A 20,026-nucleotide genomic window follows, 5' to 3' on the forward strand; every position below is an offset into this window, starting at 1 on the left:
CTAACAAATGCAGGTCGACCTTTCACCAGCAAAATAAGTGGTGTTTTTCTCACCTCCACAACATTGGCGTATTTTTAAATTACTTACAGTGGTTGCTGCTGGCCAAAAAAAACTTCTAACATCCCTTTCTTCGAAAGGGGCGAAAGGGGAAAAAATGGACCAGCACATTCAGCAAGTGAAATGGGGGAAATGTAAGTTTGAACATAATGAAAATAATTCACTTATTAATGGTAGGGTCAGTTCTATCCTTACAACATATGGGAAGACAATCTAAATTACATATATAACTAAACTGTTTATACAATTCTTATAAGGTTGCTTGAAAGTTGGCGGGGACAATTTGAGCATCCTGAAAAGTTGCTAGTGTTATTTCTCTACCGTCCCTATGCAAACCTACGCCCTTGGTTCTTTCACTTCTAGCACTCCCAGTTCAAATGAATTAGATGTCTATTGCCGTCAATGGTAGCCAATGAGTTGATATTGGACATGGAAGTTGCACTTGTAGAGTCATTTCCGTCTTAGTTTTTGAGAGATAAAGTCACTCACCAGCGTCTATATTTCTGAATGAAAAACGAGAAGTTGTGGCTTGCTAGCGGTCTCAGCCAGCTTACTGGTGCAGGCTGTTAGTCAATGGTGTGAAAAAGAAGTAGCAGGCTGCATAGTGTACACTGCACATTTCTTCTTCATCTGTTTATTTCAAGTAAGTCTTTTATTACCTGTTATCTAAGACGAAAACTATGAATTTGCTAACATCATCTTGTTGAGAATTTTGTTCCAACTGCTTCTGTTTGGGTTCCTTTAAAAGAAAAATCTCTGGTTATTGTTCTTGCGGCTGCAGACAATGGAGCAAAACTCATGCACAGAAGATCGTATACAGCATGTCCTTGAACGCTGCCTCTGTGACCTTGAATTCAACACTCCTGACAAGCAACTTTGGAACGGTATGTACAGTAGATATTTCTAGGTGGCGGGAATCGATTGTACATCATTATCAACTTTTTTCTATGTTTTGGGGGAATGGTGGATAGAACAATAAAAAAAAGACATGGAAATTGAACAACTAATTCTTGAATGTTGAGCAAACTATATCTGAACCTGGCTGGAGTTTTAGTATTAAACACATAGTTTTTTTGTCTAAATCTAAAATACAAAGCAAATAAAAACAAGGATAGAAGATAAAAACAGATGTTTCGCCACTTGTCATTAGCGTTCAACCGAAAACGAGAAATAACTTGCTCGCGTGCTTTCGTCTGTCTGCTCAGCCGGGCTGTGCATGAACCGCTGGTGTTTGGAGGAACTGGTGATGAGAGATCCCAACAACTTCCCCTTCCTCTTGCAGACAATACTTAAGAAAACAAAAGAGGTGAAAACTCAAGTAGCGTCAAAGTTTTCCAAATTGCTCAGCGTTTTAATCGGATAACTTTTTGTCATTTGCAGGCACTTGTTCAGTGTCATTACCAACTAGTGGTGCCTCTGACTCTTCTGTTTTCTTCAACACTTTTAAAAGTGCGTGGCCGCCATTCAAAGTAGTTATGTGTAATCAGACAGGCCAATATAATTAAGAGTAGTATTTTCTCACTTTGCAGACTCCTTACCTCCAGCCAAATTGTGATGTGCTGTTGGAAGCTTACCTACTCTTTCACCGTTTCCTGTCCTGGCCAGATCCTTACTGCACTGCCTGTCAACATCTGCTAAATGTCATTTATAATGAACTCAGAGCTCCAGGTAAAGTCGAAGAAAGTGTGGTACGTGAATTACTGAATCAAATCTACAAACTGAGCTAAAGTTTAATTAGCTAAAACCTTTTCTATAAAATGAGTAAAGTACATTTTTAAGGTACAGTTCAGGTGTATTTATCTTTAATTTTAAGAATAAAAAATTTGAGATTAGTCATTTAATATTGTTTATTTTCAAATTCAATTTTAAAGTGCGTTATAAATAAAATGTATAATTATTATTATTATTTGCAATACAATTTTGGATCAGACTCACTGCTGCCATTGATGGCAATAGACGTCTAATCCATTGGAACTAGGAGGGTTAGCAGCCAACGAAAATTCATTCATTTGCTGACAGCCCTCCCAGTTCAGTTGGACTGGATGCCTATTAGTGACAAACTAATTTTATTTTACATCAGAAGGATGAAAAGAGCTGCATGATTGGACGTCTATCATTATCAATGGCACTGAAAGAGGAGTATATAATAGAGTATTTAGTTCATTATTTCATAACTAGGGTTGTTCCCATCACGTTTTTTTGCTCCCGATCAGATCCCGATCGTTTTAGTTTGAGTATCTGCCGATCCCGATATTTCCCCATCCGATTGCTTTTTTTTTTTTGCTCCCCATTCAATTCCAATCATTCCCAATAATTTTTCCCGATCATATACATTTTGGCAATGCATTAAGAAAAAAATGAATAAAACTCGGACGAATATATACATTCAACATACAGTACATAAGTACTGTATTTGTTTATTATGACAATAAATCCTCAAGATGGCATTTACATTATTAACATTCTTTCTGTGAGAGGGATCCACGGATAGAAAGACTTGTGACTTTGTATATTGTGACTAAATATTGCCATCTAGTGTATTTGTTGAGCTTTCAGTAAATGATACTGTAGCCATGCCCAAATGCATGATGGGAAGTGGAACCATGACTGTGCGTAGTGCTACCTATTGATATATCTTCTCTGCGTTGGGAAATAACATAAGGTGTTAAGAAACAGATCAATTGCTACCTTGCTTCCCCACATTGCTTCCCATGATATTTCTAATCGTAGGGAGAAGGATTGTAAGGCTTTAGCCAATTAAAAAAAGGCTCCAAAGACTGCCAAAATCCATTTTACTCATTTTACGCTGCCTTTTAGCTCTATATATAGGTAAAACGGCACCATTATAGATTGAACGCGACAATGTGTGAGTGGGTCGTGCAGTGCGTTAATTGCGTCAAATATTTTAACGTGATTAATTAAAAAAAAAAAAAAAAATACTGTCATTAACGCGATAAATTTGATAGCCCTACTTTAAGCCAAAACTAAAGATTCTGGATGAGTTTAAGACATTTTGTCTGTAACGTTAAATACAATTAGAAAACAATTTAATTAAAAAATATATATATATTTAAAAAAAGGCATGTCCGATATTTTTTTGCCGATTCCGATACTTTGAAAATGACGTGATCGGACCCGATCGATCGGGACATCTTTATTCATAACAGACAGACAGAAATGTAAAACACGCCGAGGAGGCAATACATCTAATATGATTTCGCATTTATACAAAATTAAAGGTTAGCAAACACTGTAATGAATGTTTCCCACTGGCAACGAGAGTTAACTCCAGCGTGTTTAGTGTGTCTATTAGTGGTAAAATGTGTTTTTTTTTCTCTCTGGCAGCTGTCTGTGTTGATAAAGAGAGTTTGTGTATAATGTAGACATGATATGAGTCATACACATGTGCTTTTTATGGAAAATAATTCTATTATTTTTGTTCTGATGGTAATAATGTTGAGCTGCGGGTGTGGGTTTAGGCCGAATGCGGCCCGTGGTCAAATTTCATCCGGCCCCCAGCCTCTGTCATAAAATCAATAACGTCTGGCCCGCACACAGACTTAATAAATTGGTCAGCAGTACTGCTACCAGCACATGAAGTAGCTTACACACTAAATGCTGCTCCTCAATGACCCACTAAAAGGCAGCAGCACTCTAAGCAACATTACCTCGTGTGACCCTTTACTCCATATTTTCTAAAATGGCGACGATCAACAACAACAAAAAGAAAGTTGACTGTGACGGCCGACGCTTCAAGGAAAGGTGGACTTGGTTCTATTTTTTCACTAAAATACGCAACAACTGTGTCTGCCTTATTTGCAAAGAGACAGTTGCTGTTTTTAAAGAGTTCAATGTGAGACGATATTACCAAACAAGACACGCTGACATGTACAACAAGATTACAAGGAAGATACGTAGCAAGAAATTGAAGCAACTTGAAGCTAGTTTAATTTTACAGCAGCAGTATTTCACAAGAGCCCGAGAGTCGAAAGAGAATGCCACAAAGGCTAGTTGCAAGGTTGTTTAAATTATTAATAAAAGTAATAATAATAACGCAAATGTGACACACAGAATGGCTTGCTAAAATTTGCTTAAATATATTGTTCTACGTAAAAGACGTCAGCCAAGGTCGGCCCCCCACATTTTTACCACACCAAATGTGGCCCCCTTTGCAAAAAGTTTGGACACCCCTGGTTTAGGCTCACCTAATGGACAGCATTTATCTTATTTTTATTTTTTATTTTTATTTGTATTTATTTATTTATTTATTTTAAAATAAAACACTATACTTATGTTCCAATTTGCTAATATTTTTTGGGGAAAAAATCCTGTTCAATTGAAAAAAAGTATTTTTTTGTAAACCCAAATATCTCAAAGTAACACATTTTAGAGCTGTAATAACAATACCATGATACCGTGAAACTGTGATATTTTGGCTTAAGGTTATCATACCTTCAGAATATCATACCGGCACATGTCTAATCCTACCACAAACTAGTTGTGTGTCTTGGTACAAAAATGACCTGATTAGAATTAGAATTGATGAATTGTAGAATGGATGTCTAAAACCGAGAAAAGTGTGCATTAGTACTACAGGTGAAGCACAGGTTCAACAACAGAATTTTCCAGTAGGAAATGCTCAGCACAGGGGAAATGATGACAATGTATGGAAAATAACCTACTTATGTTTTAGGCATATCATTCCAGCGACTGGTAAAGTCAGAGCATGGCATTTCTGCTGCGAACCAACAATCTAAAACTATGTAAGCGCAACCTGACACCTGAATATTACATGTGCGTCTTTCGAATGAAAAAATTGCTATTCTTTTCATAAATACAGTACAGTGGGGCAAATAAGTATTTAGTCAACCACTAATTGTGAAAGTTCTCCCACTTGAAAATATTAGAGAGGCCTGTAATCGTCAACATGGGTAAACCTCAACCATGAGAGACAGAATGTGGGAAAGAAAAAAAAACTGAAAATCACATTGTTTGATTTTTAAAGAATTTATTTGCAAATCATGGTGGAAAATAAGTATTTGGTCAATACCAAAAGTTCATCTCAATACTTTGTTATGTACCCCTTGTTAGCAATGACGGAGGCCAAACGTTTTCTGTAACTCTTCACCATCTTTTCCCACACTGTTGCTGGTATTTTGGCCCATTCCTCCATGCAGATCTCCTTTAGAGCAGTGAAGTTTTGGGGCTGTCATTGAGCAACACGGACTTTCGCCTCCCCCCTCACCCCGTGGCATCAAAATGATAACAAGAACGGTGAGCAAAAATCCCAGAACCACACACGGGGGACCTAGTGAATGACCTACAGAGAGCTGGGACCACAGTAACAAAGGCTATTATCATTAACACAATGTGCCACCAGGGACTCAAATCCTGCACTGCCAGACATGTCCCCCTGCTGAATAAAGTACACGTCCAGGCCCGTCTGCGGTTCGCTAGAGCAGGGGTTTTCAACCCAGTCCTCAAGGCACACTGTGGGTCCTGGTTTTTGTTCCAGCCGATCCAGCAGAGACAGTTGAACCAATGAGGCTTCTGCTAAAACAAGCCACACCTGACTGCAATCAAGTGATTGCACTTGTAAAACACCAGATTGGGGAAAAAGTGTTGTCATCTTGTTTGGTAAGAATGAAATCCTGCACCCACAGTGTGCCTTAGTGGAATAGGTTGGGGACCCCTGCGCTAGAGAGCATTTGGATGATCCAGAAAAGGACTGGGAGAATGTGTTATGGTCAGATGAAACCAAAATAGAACTTTTTGGTAGAAACACAAGTTTTCGTGTTTGGAGGAGAAACAATACTGAATTGCATCCGAAGAACACCATACCCACTGACACCATACCCACTGTGAAGCATGGGAGTGGAAACGTCATGCGCTGGGGCTGTTTTTCTGCAAAGAGACCAGGACGACTGATCTGTGTAAAGGAAAGAACGAATGGGGCCATGTATCAAGAGATTTTGAGTGAAAATATCCTTCCATCAGCACGTGGCTGGGTCTTTCAGCATAATAATGTTCCCAAACACACAGCCAGGGCAACAAAGGAGTGGCTTCGTAAGAAGCATTTTAAGATCCTGGAGTGGCCTAGCCAGTCTCCAGATCTCAACCCCATAGAAAATCTGTGGAGGGAGTTGAAAGTCCGTGTTGCCCAAGGACAGCCCCATAACATCACTGCTCTAGAGGAGATCTGCATGGAGGAATGGGCCAAAATACCAGCAACAGTGTGTGAAAAGCTTGTGAAGAGTTACAGAAAAACGTTTGGCCTCCGTTATTGACCAAATACTTATTTTCCACCATGATTTGCAAATAAATTCTTTAAAAATCAAACAATGTGATTTTCTGTTTTGATTTTTTTTCCACATTCTGTCTCTCATGGTTAAAGTTAACCCATGTTGACAATTACAGGCCTCTCTAATATTTTCAAGTGGGAGAACTTGCACAATTAGTGGTTGACTAAATACTTATTTGCCCCACTGTTTGTCTCAATCAGGATGGTGCTTTTAGTGAGTCCAGATGAAGATATTCCCCCTGAGATCCAATCAGTGACCAAGCAACTGAGTACAAGTCATCAGTCCAGGCGAGACATCATTATTACCCTCATCCTGCACAGCTTCCAGGCTGCTCTGGGCACCAAAATCCACCTGCAAAGACTCCGTGATGCCTTGCAGGTGGAAAATACACTTCTATTCGTCTTTCGATTCTATGTATCAGGGAATTTATTTTAAGGGGCACTACACCAAAAGCAGATCGTTTTCTTTCCAGTTTTCTTATTTCACTTCAAAGTTCATGCTCTTCAAAATCTGTGGAAAAGGGGAATTTGAAGAAGAAGTTATACTGGAAAGAACACAAAAGGAAAGGAGGCCAAAAATAGCAAATAAATAAAAAGGTGTTATAGATCTCCATTTCCAGATCTGTGTTGGAAGACAAATTCAACAATGTTTTCAACCATGTATTTTATTGTTCAAAAAAATTAAATCTTCCATGTTAAAGGTCGTTTCCACAAAATGTTTTTATCAGTCTTTGTTTAAATAAATGTTATGACTTGAAAATGCTTTAATATTTTATTCTCAAATTTGGAACACTTATGAAGAATGACATTCTTATTAAACTAATTTAGTACTTTGAAATTATGGGCTTTAGTTTTATTCAGTTATTGACAGTGTTGTTAATAACGGCGTCAGAGTATAACAGCACTTCTACTGCGTTATTTTTTTCAGTAGTGAGTAATCTAATTAATTATTTTTCTTTTTTTGCAACGCCGTTACCGTTACTTAGGATGTGAAGGGGCGCGTTACTACAATTTGGTTGAATGAAGCGCGAGTTGTCTGATTTTGTCACACATCAGCTGGGAGAGAGCAGCGCAGGAGGGGGAGAGGGGAAGGGGGTGGTAAAGCCGTTGCAAACGTGATGATTATTGGCTAAGTGGGCAGAGGACAGAATTTCAAAGGTAGTGTTCTCAAACTTGAATTGTAATTTGATATTGTTACTTTACGGATTATTTAAGGATAGTGTTCTGCTTATTGTGCAGTAAGGCCTAACATACCGTTTCAGATATTTGCACTTGTTAAAGGAGAGTTTACATTTTTTACATGTTTTCATAAGTAATAGTAATTTGTTTGATCCAAATAAATACCAAATGTTCTAAAATACTGTGTATAGTTTTTTTATTCTTCAGTTAGTTAACACCTTTGATGTGAAAGATGTTATAGAATATAAAATGTAATAACGTAGAATATGCTGAGTAACTAATTACTCTTACAATGAGGTAACTGAGTTACTAACTCAATTAATTTTTGGGAAAAGTAGTTTATAACTGAAACTAATTACTTTTTTAAAAGTAGGATTGACAGCACTGGTTATTGACAGCTAAATTATGATTCACATGATGGCAACAGGAATTAAAACTAAAAAAATAAATAAATAATCTTTTTTTTTTTTTTTTTCTGAGTTGTATCTACCTATCAAATATGAAAAAAAATACCATAGTTTACAGAGAGAGTAAGCATTTTTATGGTAACTAATAACCTGTATGCATCTGGTCAACATGGTAACTACACAATAAAATACATTACAATGTATACCATTGTATTGTTGGGATATCTAGTAACATGTCCATATATGATTTTGTGGGGGGTTTAATGAATTGTTCATGGGGAAAAATGAAAAGAATTGTGATTTTGTTGTCATATTAATTCCGATCTGCTATAGACAAAACAGCCTTTTGAGCTGGAGCAGCTGCTGGAGAGAGTAACTTGCTGCATGGAGACAGCAGCCTCCACAGCAGATCTCAAAAGCGCCAGACAAAGTCTTCAACAGACTATGGAGCGTCTCACTCTCAACCTTATTCCCATTACTGGAGAAAACTACTCAGATACAGGTACTTCAGTCAAGCTTCTATAGAAAGAAAGCATGGCGGTTGACTAATTCTCAAACTCAGCATTTTTTCTGTCTCAATAGGGCTTGCTGAAACTTTTGCGCTACCCTTCCCCAAATGTCACACAAGCTATTGGGAAAATGACAACTTTGGTGAGTGATACAGTTTCATTCACTTAAGGGCTGGGCAATATGGCCTAAAAATCAAATGTCATATTTTATTCACCCAAAAATTGATAACATAGTTTTATGATTTGATTCCTTCCACCTACCTTTTAAAGACTAAAAAAAGCAAAAAAGAAAGTTCATTCATTGAACTCATTGGTTGTCATTGACGTCCAATCCATTTTAACCATATAGTTGTCAATTAGTTAAATACTTTTAAATGTAAATAAATCAATCGAGTCAATAATTTTTTGAGAACTAGATTACATTTCTGCTTTTATTCATTTTAATTTTGTTATTTTTATTAACATTTTTTCATTTACAGTGGTATAAAAAAGTATCTGAACCTTTTGAAATTGCTCACATTTCTCCATAAAATCACCATCAAATGTAATCTGATCTTTGTCAAAATCACACAGATGTAAAAACAGTGTCTGCTTAACTAAAACAACCCAAACATTTATAGGTTTTCATATTTTGATGAGGATAGCATGCAAACAATGACAGAAGGGGGAAAATAAGTAAGTGACCCATCTGCCTAGGGAGTATTAAAGAGCAACTGAAACCAATTTTTACCAAACAATTTAAGTCAGGTGTGTGTCCAAACATTGATGAGTGGTTTAAAGCTGCACTGTCCACTATAAAACACACACCTGGTAAGAAATGTCTTGATGAGAAGCATTTTCTGATGTGCATCATGGCTCGGTCAAAAGAGCTGTCTGAAGACCTGTGATCAAGGATTGTTGTCAAGAAAGCTGGGGATGGATACAAAACCATCTCTAAAAGTCTGAATGTTCATCAATCGACAGTCAGAAAAGTGGAGAGAGTTTGGCACTGTTGCTTCTCTCCCAAGGAGTGGCCATCCACCAAAGATGATGCCAAGAGTTCAGGGCAGAGTACTCAGAAAGGTAAAAAAGAACCCTTGAGTGTCTGCTAAAGACTTACAGAAATCACTGGCACAGTCCAATATCTTTGTGCACACATCAACTATTTGTAAAACTATGGCCAAGAATGGTGTTCATGGGAGGACTCCACAGAGCAAGCCACTGCTGTCTTAAAAAAACTTTGTTGCTTGTTTAATGTTCGCAAAAAGGCACTTGGACACTCCACGGAAGTTTTGGCAAAATATTTTGTGGACTGATGAAACCAATTGTTTGGGAGTAAAACACAACGGCATGTGTGGAGGGAATATGGAGCAGCTCACCAACATCAACACCTCATCCCCGCCGTGAAGCATGGTGGAGGGAGCATCATGATTTGGGGCTGTTTTGCTGCTTTAGGGCCTGGCTAACTTGCAATCATTAATGGAGGAATGAATTTAAAAGTTTATCAGGATGTTTTGCAAGAAAACCTTAAGCCGTCTGTCAGACAGTTGAAGCTAAAAAGAGGATGGATGCTGCAACAAGACGATGATCCAAAACACAGAAGTAAATTAACTTCAGAATGATTTCAGAAGAACAAAATACACGTTCTGGAGTGGCCAAGTCAAAGTCCAGACTTGAACCCTATTGAGATGCTGTGGCATGACCTAAAGACAGCGAGTCATGTCAGACATCCCAGGAATCTGACTGAACTACAGCAGTTATGTAGAGAAGAATGGGTCAAGATTAGTCCTGATCGATGTGCCAGACTGATCTGCAGCTACCGGAAGCGTCTGGTTGAAGTTATTGCTGCCAAAAGGGGGGGGGGACAGAACATTAAATGTGATGGTTCACTTACTTAATTTTTCCCCCTTCTGTCATTGTTTGCATACTGTCCTCATTAAAATACGAAAACCTATAAATGTTTGGGTGGTTTTAGTTTAAGCAGACACTGTTTTTTCATCTGTGTGACTTGACAAAGATCGGATCACATTTGATGGTTATTTTATGGAGAAATTTGAGAAATTCTAAAAGGTTCAGATACTTTATCATACCACTGTATGATTTCATTTATTCATTAAATAATAAAAACAATGATTAGTATTTTTTTAAATATCATAATTGAAACTAGCATCCATATATTCTCCCCCTCCTAGTTTTGATGTCTGCCCCCAAATACAAAATAATAAATTCACAAAGAAACAAGCTCTATCTCATGGAATAATCTATTGAATAATTGGTTGCTAGATTTCCTATTTTCAAAAAAAAAAAAAAAAAAAAAAAATCATCAAAATTACTTTTTTTTTTAGCTATCTGGTTTTAAAAAAAGGCCCAATTTAATTAGTAAAATATATTCATTGCCCAAAACTAATTCACACCACTTTACACATTAATTCCATGTCAAAAATCCTAGTTGGCATCTTTCTTCATTTTCCAGATTTTCTTACAAATATTGTCATGAGCGACTGCTACTTGGATTTGCCACCGGCTTGTCTGACACGAGATGAGGATGATAGCAATGACATTAATGTGGAAGAAGTCATGGAGAACCATTCTCTATCCATGTCGTCTTGCCTCTCTTCCTCCTTCAACTTCCCTACATCTGCAACATACAGCTCATCAGGTGTGGAAAGAGATTTCAGTGAATTCTGTGATGACGCAGCCAAGGGAGAAAAGGGTCAGTCGAAGTCTAGAAAGAAACCCAAAAAGAAATCCAAAAGCCTTTTAGGCTTGGAGAACCTCTCCCTGTTTTTCAAAAGCCCGCGCAGTCTCGGGACTGAGTTTAAAAAATCTCATTCCAGCCAAGATCAAATTCGTACTGTGCCCAGCCCTCTCACCAACAAAGATCCTCCTTCTCCCCAGAAGCATCTTTGCATCCGCAGACGGCCCATTCTGAGCATCAACGAATCAGACGCTGCACTGGAAGAAACTTTGGTGCGAGTACTAGTGTTTGGGCGTGATAGAGAGGCCGGGCGACTGGCGAGGGCTTACAGTGACCTGCAACAGAAAGAGGCCAAATGTCCCCGGCTCACCAAGATGTGCAAGCTGCAGTTTTATTTTGTTCCCACAAAAAGAACATTTACGGGAAAGCCAAGTGAAAGACACTCATCAACAGACACGGGATATTCAACTAAAGCTGCATCTGTGGTGAGATCACCTTTTAACAACTTCTTACTCATGTGGTGTTTTTTTTTTTTTTTTTTAAATCAGATAACATGCCATAAACAACCCTTTGGAACGTTGCCTTTTATGATTGTCACCCTTGCATCTTTTTGGCAGCCTTATAGTCTTTCCCAAGAGGACAGCTCTACAGATTTAGCACAGATGTTGGGAGTGATGGACCCCTGGTATGATCGAAGTGTCCACAGTCTGCTCAGTCTTTCTTCAGATGTGCTTTGTCAGGTAAACACACTGACCACACGCACACATAACTGCACTGAGCTCCATTCATTTACACAAGAACTAACATGGCACTTTACCTTTATAGACAAGCTAACAAAATATTTAACTTCGATATACTATGGCAAATAATAAAACTTTCTGTCCAACATCTCAACAACTTTTTTTCTGCGGCAGGGTGGGCATGAACCAAAAAGTCATAAATTTTAACACTTTTTTAAAGAGAGATTATAACAACAAAAAATGTCAATCCCTGTACAACCGTCATGGTGCAATGGTGTGGTCTTACAGTCATATGTTTTGATTGTGAAAATGGGCATTTTATGGTGAAAATTAGAGTTGTCCGATAATGACTTTTAACCAATAACCTATATTGTCCAACTCCAAAAATCCGATACTGATATATGTGGTCGTGGAGTTAACATAACATTGTATTGTAATGCGCCACTGGATGCTTTACTAATGATAAATGTAACACCTTCGATGTTTTTAAATAAACATTCTGTGAAAATTAAGAAAACAACTTCAACTGAAGTTATGGAAAAAGTGCCTATATTGCACCACTATATTTATTGTTGAAATCAAAATAGTGCAAACATCGGTTTTATGGACCAAGTGACAGTGCAAAAGTGCCAATAAGGCACTTATTCTGTCCTCAATTTGTGTGTGGGTACACTAATCAACAGATAACGAACAAATCAGGCTCTAAAGAGAAGTCAGACACTGGAGTAAAGTTAAACTGGCTTTACTGTGGTCATCTTTCTCTTGACAAGAGCACTGATACTTTTTTGTAAAACTGAAAGCAACAAAACATTGTGACAATGAAAATAAATAAAGTCACAAAATGAAGCCAAGAATACACTATGTGTCAATTTGATTAGCAACTGGTTGTACAGTTTGCAAGCAATGAAGTAATGTAACCACATTTTATCACGAATGCAAAAAAAAAATAATAATAAAAATTCAATATCTCCAATATACTACACAATGATTATAAAACAAAGGAAGAATACATCTAACAAGTGATTCTTGTATAAGGCACAAACAACGTGGCGAGATGGTAAGAACTGCAATGGTACAGTGGGGCAAATAAGTATTTAGTCACCCGCTAATTGTGCAAGTTCTCCCACTTGAAAATATTAGAGAGGCCTGTAATTGTCAACATGGGTAAACCTCAACCATGAGAGACAAATGTAGAGGAAAAAAAACAGAAAATCACATTGTTTGATTTTTAAAGAATTTATTTGCAAATCATGGAGGAAAATACGTATTTGGTCTATAGCAAAAGTTCATCTCAATACTTGTTATGTACCCTTTGTTGGTAATAACGGAGGCCAAACGTTTTTATGTAACTCTTCACAAGCTTTTCAGACAATGTTGCTGGTATTTTGGCCCATTCCTCCATACAGATCTCCTCTAGAGCAGTGATGTTTTGGGGCTGTCCTTGGGCAACACAGACTTTCAATTCCCTCCTCACCCGTGGCGTCAAAATGATAACAAGAACGGTGAGCAAAAATCCCAGAACCACACGGGGGTACCTAGTGAATTACCTACAGAGAGCTAGGACCACAGTAACAAAGGCTACTATCAGTAACACAATGCGCCGCCAGGGACTCAAATCCTACACTGCCAGGCGTGTCCCCCTGCTGAAGAAAGTACACGTCCAGGCCCGTCTGCGTTTCGCTAGAGAGCATTTGGATGGTCCAGAAGAGGACTGGGAGAATGTGTTATGGTCAGATGAAACCAAAATAGAACTTTTTGGTAGAAACACAGGTTCTCTAGTTTGGAGGAAAAAGAATACTGAATTGCACCATACCCACTGTGAAACATGGGGATGGAAACATCATGCTTTAGGGCTGTTTTTCCGCAAAGGAACCAGGACGACTGATCTGTGTAAAGGAAAGAATGAATGGGGCCATGTATCGAGAGATTTTGAGTGAAAATCTCCTTCCATCAGCAAGGGCATTGAAGATGAGACATGGCTGGGTCTTTCAGCATGACAATGATCCCAAACACACAGCCAGGGCAACAAAGGAGTGGCTTCGTAAGAAGCATTTCAAGGTCCTGGAGTGACCTAGTCAGTCTCCAGGTCTCAACCCCATAGAAAATCTGCGGAGGGAGTTGAAAGTCCGTGTTGCCCAATGACAGCCCCAAAACATCACTGCTCTAGAGGAGATCTGAATGCAGGAATGGGCCAAAATACCAGCAACAATGTGTGAAAAGCTTGTGAAGAGTTACAGTAAACGTTTGCCCTCCATTATTGCCAACGAAGGGTAGATAACAAAGTATTGAGATGAACTTTTGGTATTGACCAAATACTTATTTTCCACCATGATTTGCAAATAAATTATTTAGAAATCAAACAATGTGATTTTCTGTTTTTTTCCACATTCTGTCTCTCATGGTTGGTGTTTAACCATGTTGACAATTGCAGGCCTCTCTAATATTTTCAAATGGGAAAACTTGCACAATTAGTGGTTGACTAAATACTTATTTGCCCCACTGTACGCTAGCTCGTCCATTTAGCTCTCTCTATTCGCAATGAGCTTGCGTGAACATATGATTACATCAGCAGAAAGTGCTACAATTTATGACACCAAAACGCCAGAAGAGGGCGAAAAAAACACCAGAAACACAGGCAGGGAATAAGTGGACATGACAGCACTGCTATATTCATATTGGCCCAAAACCAATCATGAAAACCAATGTCGATATTATCCCATATCATTTTAAAATGCTTTTATTGGTTGATGACAATCGATATTCTAATGAAGAGGAGTGCTCTGTTTGAAGCCAGCCTCCACTGACAATCTCTGGTACTGCAAGGTTTTAAAATACTTCTAGTGCTGGTCATTAAGGTCAGAAGAGCGACTTACTAACATCAGAATTTTGGGGGAAAAAAACATTCAAGTAAACTAGAAATACCATAACGGTATTGTATTTTCACTAATATGTTTCCTGTGGTGCAGCCTGCATGTAACGAAGATAGTATTTCAGAGAACAACAGACTGGTGGAGCATCTTCCATTGATGGCTGACTTGGTTCTCTACTACTGCAGACATGCCGCTCAACCTGTCCTAGTGCAGCTTTACCGGGCTGAGGTTAGTGGTAACTTTATCAAATTATGCTACTTCCTCTTCACTCTTCTCTCTTCCACTTCATGTCTTATTTAGTGCATACCAATAGTCCTTTTATGCACAAACCCACTTGCTGCCTCCATGTTTTGTTTTTTTTTGTGTAAGTGATGATCTATTTTCAATTCGTCTGCATAGCTGAGCCTGGCTGGGGGCGGGAAGAGAAGTGAAGTGTTCATTCATTCCGTGGAGCTCGGACATAAGGCTGCAACCAGAGCAGTCAAGGCCATGGGTTAGTCACACTATGACAACCAGAAACAGGCATCCACTTTGTCTAATGTGCAACACATTATTCTCACAGGCGCTGCAAGCAAGAGGTTCGGAATCGATGAAGAGAGCACGGCCGCCCCCTTAACACTAAGTGTTGCCTATAATAAGGTGCTCAAAAAGAATGAATTACCGTATATACTCGCATATGGGTTGCAATTTTTTTACCGAAATGTTCCCGCAAAAACCATAAGCTGTCTTCGCTCAGACCATTGCCTAATTTAGACCGTCGTGAAACTGCAAAAGCATACAACTTGGCATTAGTTATGTACGCTAACTATATAGACAAGTTACGCTCAAAATAATCTACATATGTCTAATAAAAAAAAAAAAACATCTGGTAAAACAAAAATATGCAATGTACTTTAGACAAACAAACAGTTAACAAATATAGGAACAAAACATGCCCAAGGAAGAAATAAAAGCCAACATCACGGCCAAAGCTGCAGCTGTGTATGTCTTGCAGCCATCTTGGCTTTCACAGCAAGCAATGTCATCAAGTGACTTCAAGTAGGTGCTAAAGGAGAGTGCAAAAAGGAGATGAGAACAATGTTTGAAAGTGATAGTGATGAGGAGGCGGAATTTGAGGGCTTCCATCCATGATGATGAGGTAGAGTTACCGTAAGACAGTTAAGAAAGTTAAGACAGTTAAGAAACAAAAACTAGAAACTATATAACTAGGTACTGCAACTAAATATATTTACCACATTGGCATTGTTTGTGTCGTGTACTTAGTTGTTACTTAGTAGTAAGTTGTTGCTAAATAAAAATTCAGTCAATAAATGATAAAATGTACCAAGTTTTATTTGTTTCAGTCATATTGACATCATAAGTTTGTAAAAAAAAAAAAAAAAATTGACCTAAATCTCCCATATTGTGATGCAATATATACGAGTGGCAACCTAAAATACCTACTTTTTGAACCACAAACTAGAGGTGCAAACTATTTGCCGGAGCGACCTACACGCGAGAGTATATACAGCAGGAAAAAGTTTAATTACCAAGTTACTAAATATGAAATTACACATCTGTACGCAAAATGCTTGAGGGACGTAAGGGTGAGAAAATATGTTTTTAAAGCACCTGACAACTAGTTTAGCATGAAAAATGGGCAAAATATCATTGTACATTGGTTTTGTTTGAGAAAAGCAGGGATTTAAATATTGAGCTGCTATTTCAATTCTTTGGTGGTTACAGGTGGCCTGCAGTGGAAGGAGTCAGTGGACCCAAGCAGAAATGCTTTGCACATCCATAAATATTCACAAAGCTTGCACAAAAGCTGGACATTTAGGTGTGTGATTTATTATTAATTTTGTAACATATTTAACCCTTTCAGGGACCGTGGTCCTCACAGCTAGACAAAAGTTTACACTTACAATCTTTAACCCTTTATTGAGAAAATGGCTATTTTTGGTCTTTAAAAAAAAATTAAATTTTAGCAATTGTTTTTTTTTTTTGTAATCATTACTAGGGATGGGAATTGATACGATTTTTACTATTCTGATTCCATTATCGATATTGCTCACCGATTAAATTCTTTATCGATTCTAATTTGGACTAATGGACTGTATGATGTTCTGGGTTCAATATGTTTTATGGTTCATTCGCCTCAGGATGTCGGTTAGAACAAGAGCAGAGAATGGAGTTTGTCTTTGGCACTTTTAATCCAGCTTGGCAACAAGCACAACTATATACAGGCAATGGCACTTGATATGAGAATCACTCAATGCGCAGATGAGAGCATGCGTGGTAAGATGTTGATGTATTTGTATGTGTGTGGAAGAAGACTGGAATGTGTGTGTATATGGGTGGTTCTGAAAGGAAAGAAAACTACATCATATTAGTGCAGACGCAATTAACAAGGCAAATTGACTGTAAAGCAGTCAATAACACACCATAAAAGTGGTAAAAACTAAGCACTTTACACTCATCTGGATGTACAACATCATCTTAAGATGCTAAACTAACACATTCCCTCTTAACACAAATGTGCAACATGAATATAATGTACACAGTGCTCTCCTCGACGCAGCGAGGACGAGCTGGAGCAACCAGCCGACGTAACAGTAAAAACCCGAAACGGTTGCGCTGATAACGGCTCTAACTTATCATAAGAACTTTATGACATGAAGGGGAAATACTTACATTCGTTCACGGACGCACACAGATTAACACTTCCTCGCACACATCTTATCAGGTGGCCGTCCCCTGCTCGAAATGCGCACCTTATGCCTTTTCTCGGTCCCAGAATACGCAGAGCATATGACGTAGGACAATAACAGGAAGTAACTGACTGGTTGCTATGGGAACGAACGCATACCAATGGAACCTTTCTAACAGGAGTATTAAAATTGCTAATAAAATTATTTAGGATTATTTCAGATGCATATAGGTTATATTTTTTCTTATAGATTAATTGACGAGGAATACGATAGACCCATTAATAGACTTTTTGGGAAAAATCTCCATTTCTTTATGTAGTCTCATAAATAATGACCTGGCCTGTGAAAATCAATGCAAACTCACTCGGCGACGACTCTTCAGATTATTCTTGGTGAGTAGTCCCTCTTTGTATAATCGTGTAGTCTTACTTGCTGAATCGAATGTGTGTAACATGCGTGAGTTACGTGACGTAAATCGTGCTGGTTGGAATCTATAAGAGAATCGTTAGATAAACTGCCAAACGATTCCATGGAATTGAAACTCACGGAAACTGTTCTCTTTAGGAACCGGTTCTCGATTCCCATCCCTAATCATTACTGTATTTTTCATATTTTAGGTTTATATCTATAAATAAATTTATAAATGCATATGAATGAATAGAGAAATACACACTGGTTACGGCCCCAAGTAATACATTAACACGCTAAAGTTGCTGTTTTTTTGCTGTTTTTTTAAATAGTATTTAACTCATTGCATACCCTTGACAGCTATAGACATCCAATTCATTTAGACCGGGAAAGACTGGCGGTGAATGCTCATATCTCACTGCCATTGGCAGAGCTAGACATTCAAGCCATTTTGACTAAAAGGGGCGAATTAACATCCTTTCGACATTAATCTAGTTAACATGGAATAGATGTCTAGTGCTATCAACTGTTCTCAATGAGATAATTGAGTGCCCTGCAAGTGTTTAAACTATATATATAATTCTTAAATGACGGGGTTAATTCCATCTAAAAGTATTCAAGTTTTAAATCCTCTTTTCAAGAGTCCAGACCTGAAAACCTGTGGCTGTCCGTGACTGAAATCACAAGGAAAAGCTCTAAAAGGAGCAACACCCAGGTGAATGCTTTACCTTTAGCAATGAAAATAACACATCTCATTTTATGGTTTACCTTTAACATCCTTTTGGTAGAATTTCCCAATATCAGAGGTGAATGTCAACAGAGTTGAGGTAAGCAGCAGCAAAGCCGGGACGACCTTTGCTGTGTGTCTGGATCAAGATGAGAGAAAGTTCCTGCAAGGTGTCACGAGGTACAACAAAGCCATTCGCACACTTTAACGCTCGTAACATGCAAGTAAATGACTTTCTGTTTCCGTAGAGTTGAAGTGTCTTTGTGCTCTAAGCCAGGAGGCAGTTCGGACTGGAAGTCGTACAAGCCTTCACCTGGCCAAGTCCAGCCTCTGCACGCATCTTACTGCTCCATGCTGTGCCTTCCCTTCATCTCTTTTTCTACCTCACACGCCTGAAGGAAAGACCACTAAAAGATACTGATTAGTTAACAAAGAAAATAAGGCTGATATGGTTGAGGTTTATTGAAAATTCTGATTTGTCATTCTGAGTTTCATGATTTTCATCAAGTATCGTCAACAATTTTTAATTTTCAGCAAACCTCAATATTCACTCAAGATTTAGCAGAAAGGATTTTTATAAGTGCTGGATTTAAATGCTCTCAAGCTTATTATGATTGTAATGTTTTTTAAAAAATATACAGTGGACAGCTATTCAAAAGCTGACACTTAAGACCTTTAAGCGATTATTATGTGAATTTAGAATCATATTTTGAGACGATTCGACTATATACAACAATTTTGCAAAGTGCAGATGACGAGAAATTAGTCTTTTAATCTGCCGGTTAGCCACGCCTACCATTATAGGGCTCTAGCGTCCCCAACAGGTGGATGACGTCAGCGGAGTCACGATTTCATCTGAATTAGTATGCAGCCCATTGAGGGGGAATTATTCACAACGAGGAAAACGCGACGAAGAGAGCCGCAAAATGTCATTGTTTTAGTCTGTCTACGCCTATATTTTCATAGGATATTCTTTTTATCCAAGTATTTTTCCCCAATAGCTAAATAAATGGCTTGAGAAGAACCAGTCAACCTGTTGAGGTGGAATTATTCAGAACGAGGAAAACGCGACGAAGAGAGCCGCAAAATGTCATTGTTTCCGTCTCTCTACTCCAATATTTTTACAGGATATTCTTTTTATTTAAGTATTTTTTCCCCAATAGCTAAATAAATGGCATGGTCATGATAACAGTCTTGTGCTAAATGGAATATGAAACAATAAAAATGCATTTATTCGAACGACATGGCAAAATTACTCCATAATGGTCGAAACAGTCGACTTCACCTTTACTGTCTCACCTCCCGAACAATATTTTATGCCATCTAAATCGGGCTTATGTCATTTTCCTTCCCCGGCTTCGGAGAATGTAAACAAACCAAGAGGCGTGACAGCTAGTCGACATGCTAACCCGAACCGAGTGATGTTTCAAAGTTTCAAAATCACACATAACTAGCCCGGAT

General features: G+C 38.2%; 1 protein-coding gene across 1 annotated transcript; it reads left to right on the plus strand.

Moving 5' to 3' along the window:
- Positions 1–841: 841 nt before the first annotated feature.
- On the plus strand, positions 842–19,629 carry LOC130904524 (phosphoinositide 3-kinase regulatory subunit 5-like). The gene is made up of 17 exons (XM_057817339.1): positions 842–941; positions 1,263–1,363; positions 1,438–1,506; positions 1,587–1,725; positions 4,751–4,820; positions 6,560–6,737; positions 8,278–8,446; positions 8,527–8,595; positions 10,906–11,615; positions 11,748–11,870; positions 14,837–14,968; positions 15,140–15,233; positions 15,303–15,379; positions 16,466–16,559; positions 18,480–18,553; positions 18,627–18,745; positions 18,814–19,629. Exons 1-17 carry the CDS (start codon positions 842–844, stop codon positions 18,959–18,961), a joined length of 2,466 nt encoding a protein of 821 aa, XP_057673322.1. The 3' UTR covers positions 18,962–19,629.
- Positions 19,630–20,026: the final 397 nt, after the last annotated feature.

This window comes from Corythoichthys intestinalis, chromosome 16 (genome assembly GCF_030265065.1).
Source record: "Corythoichthys intestinalis isolate RoL2023-P3 chromosome 16, ASM3026506v1, whole genome shotgun sequence".
NCBI lineage: Eukaryota > Metazoa > Chordata > Actinopteri > Syngnathiformes > Syngnathidae > Corythoichthys > Corythoichthys intestinalis.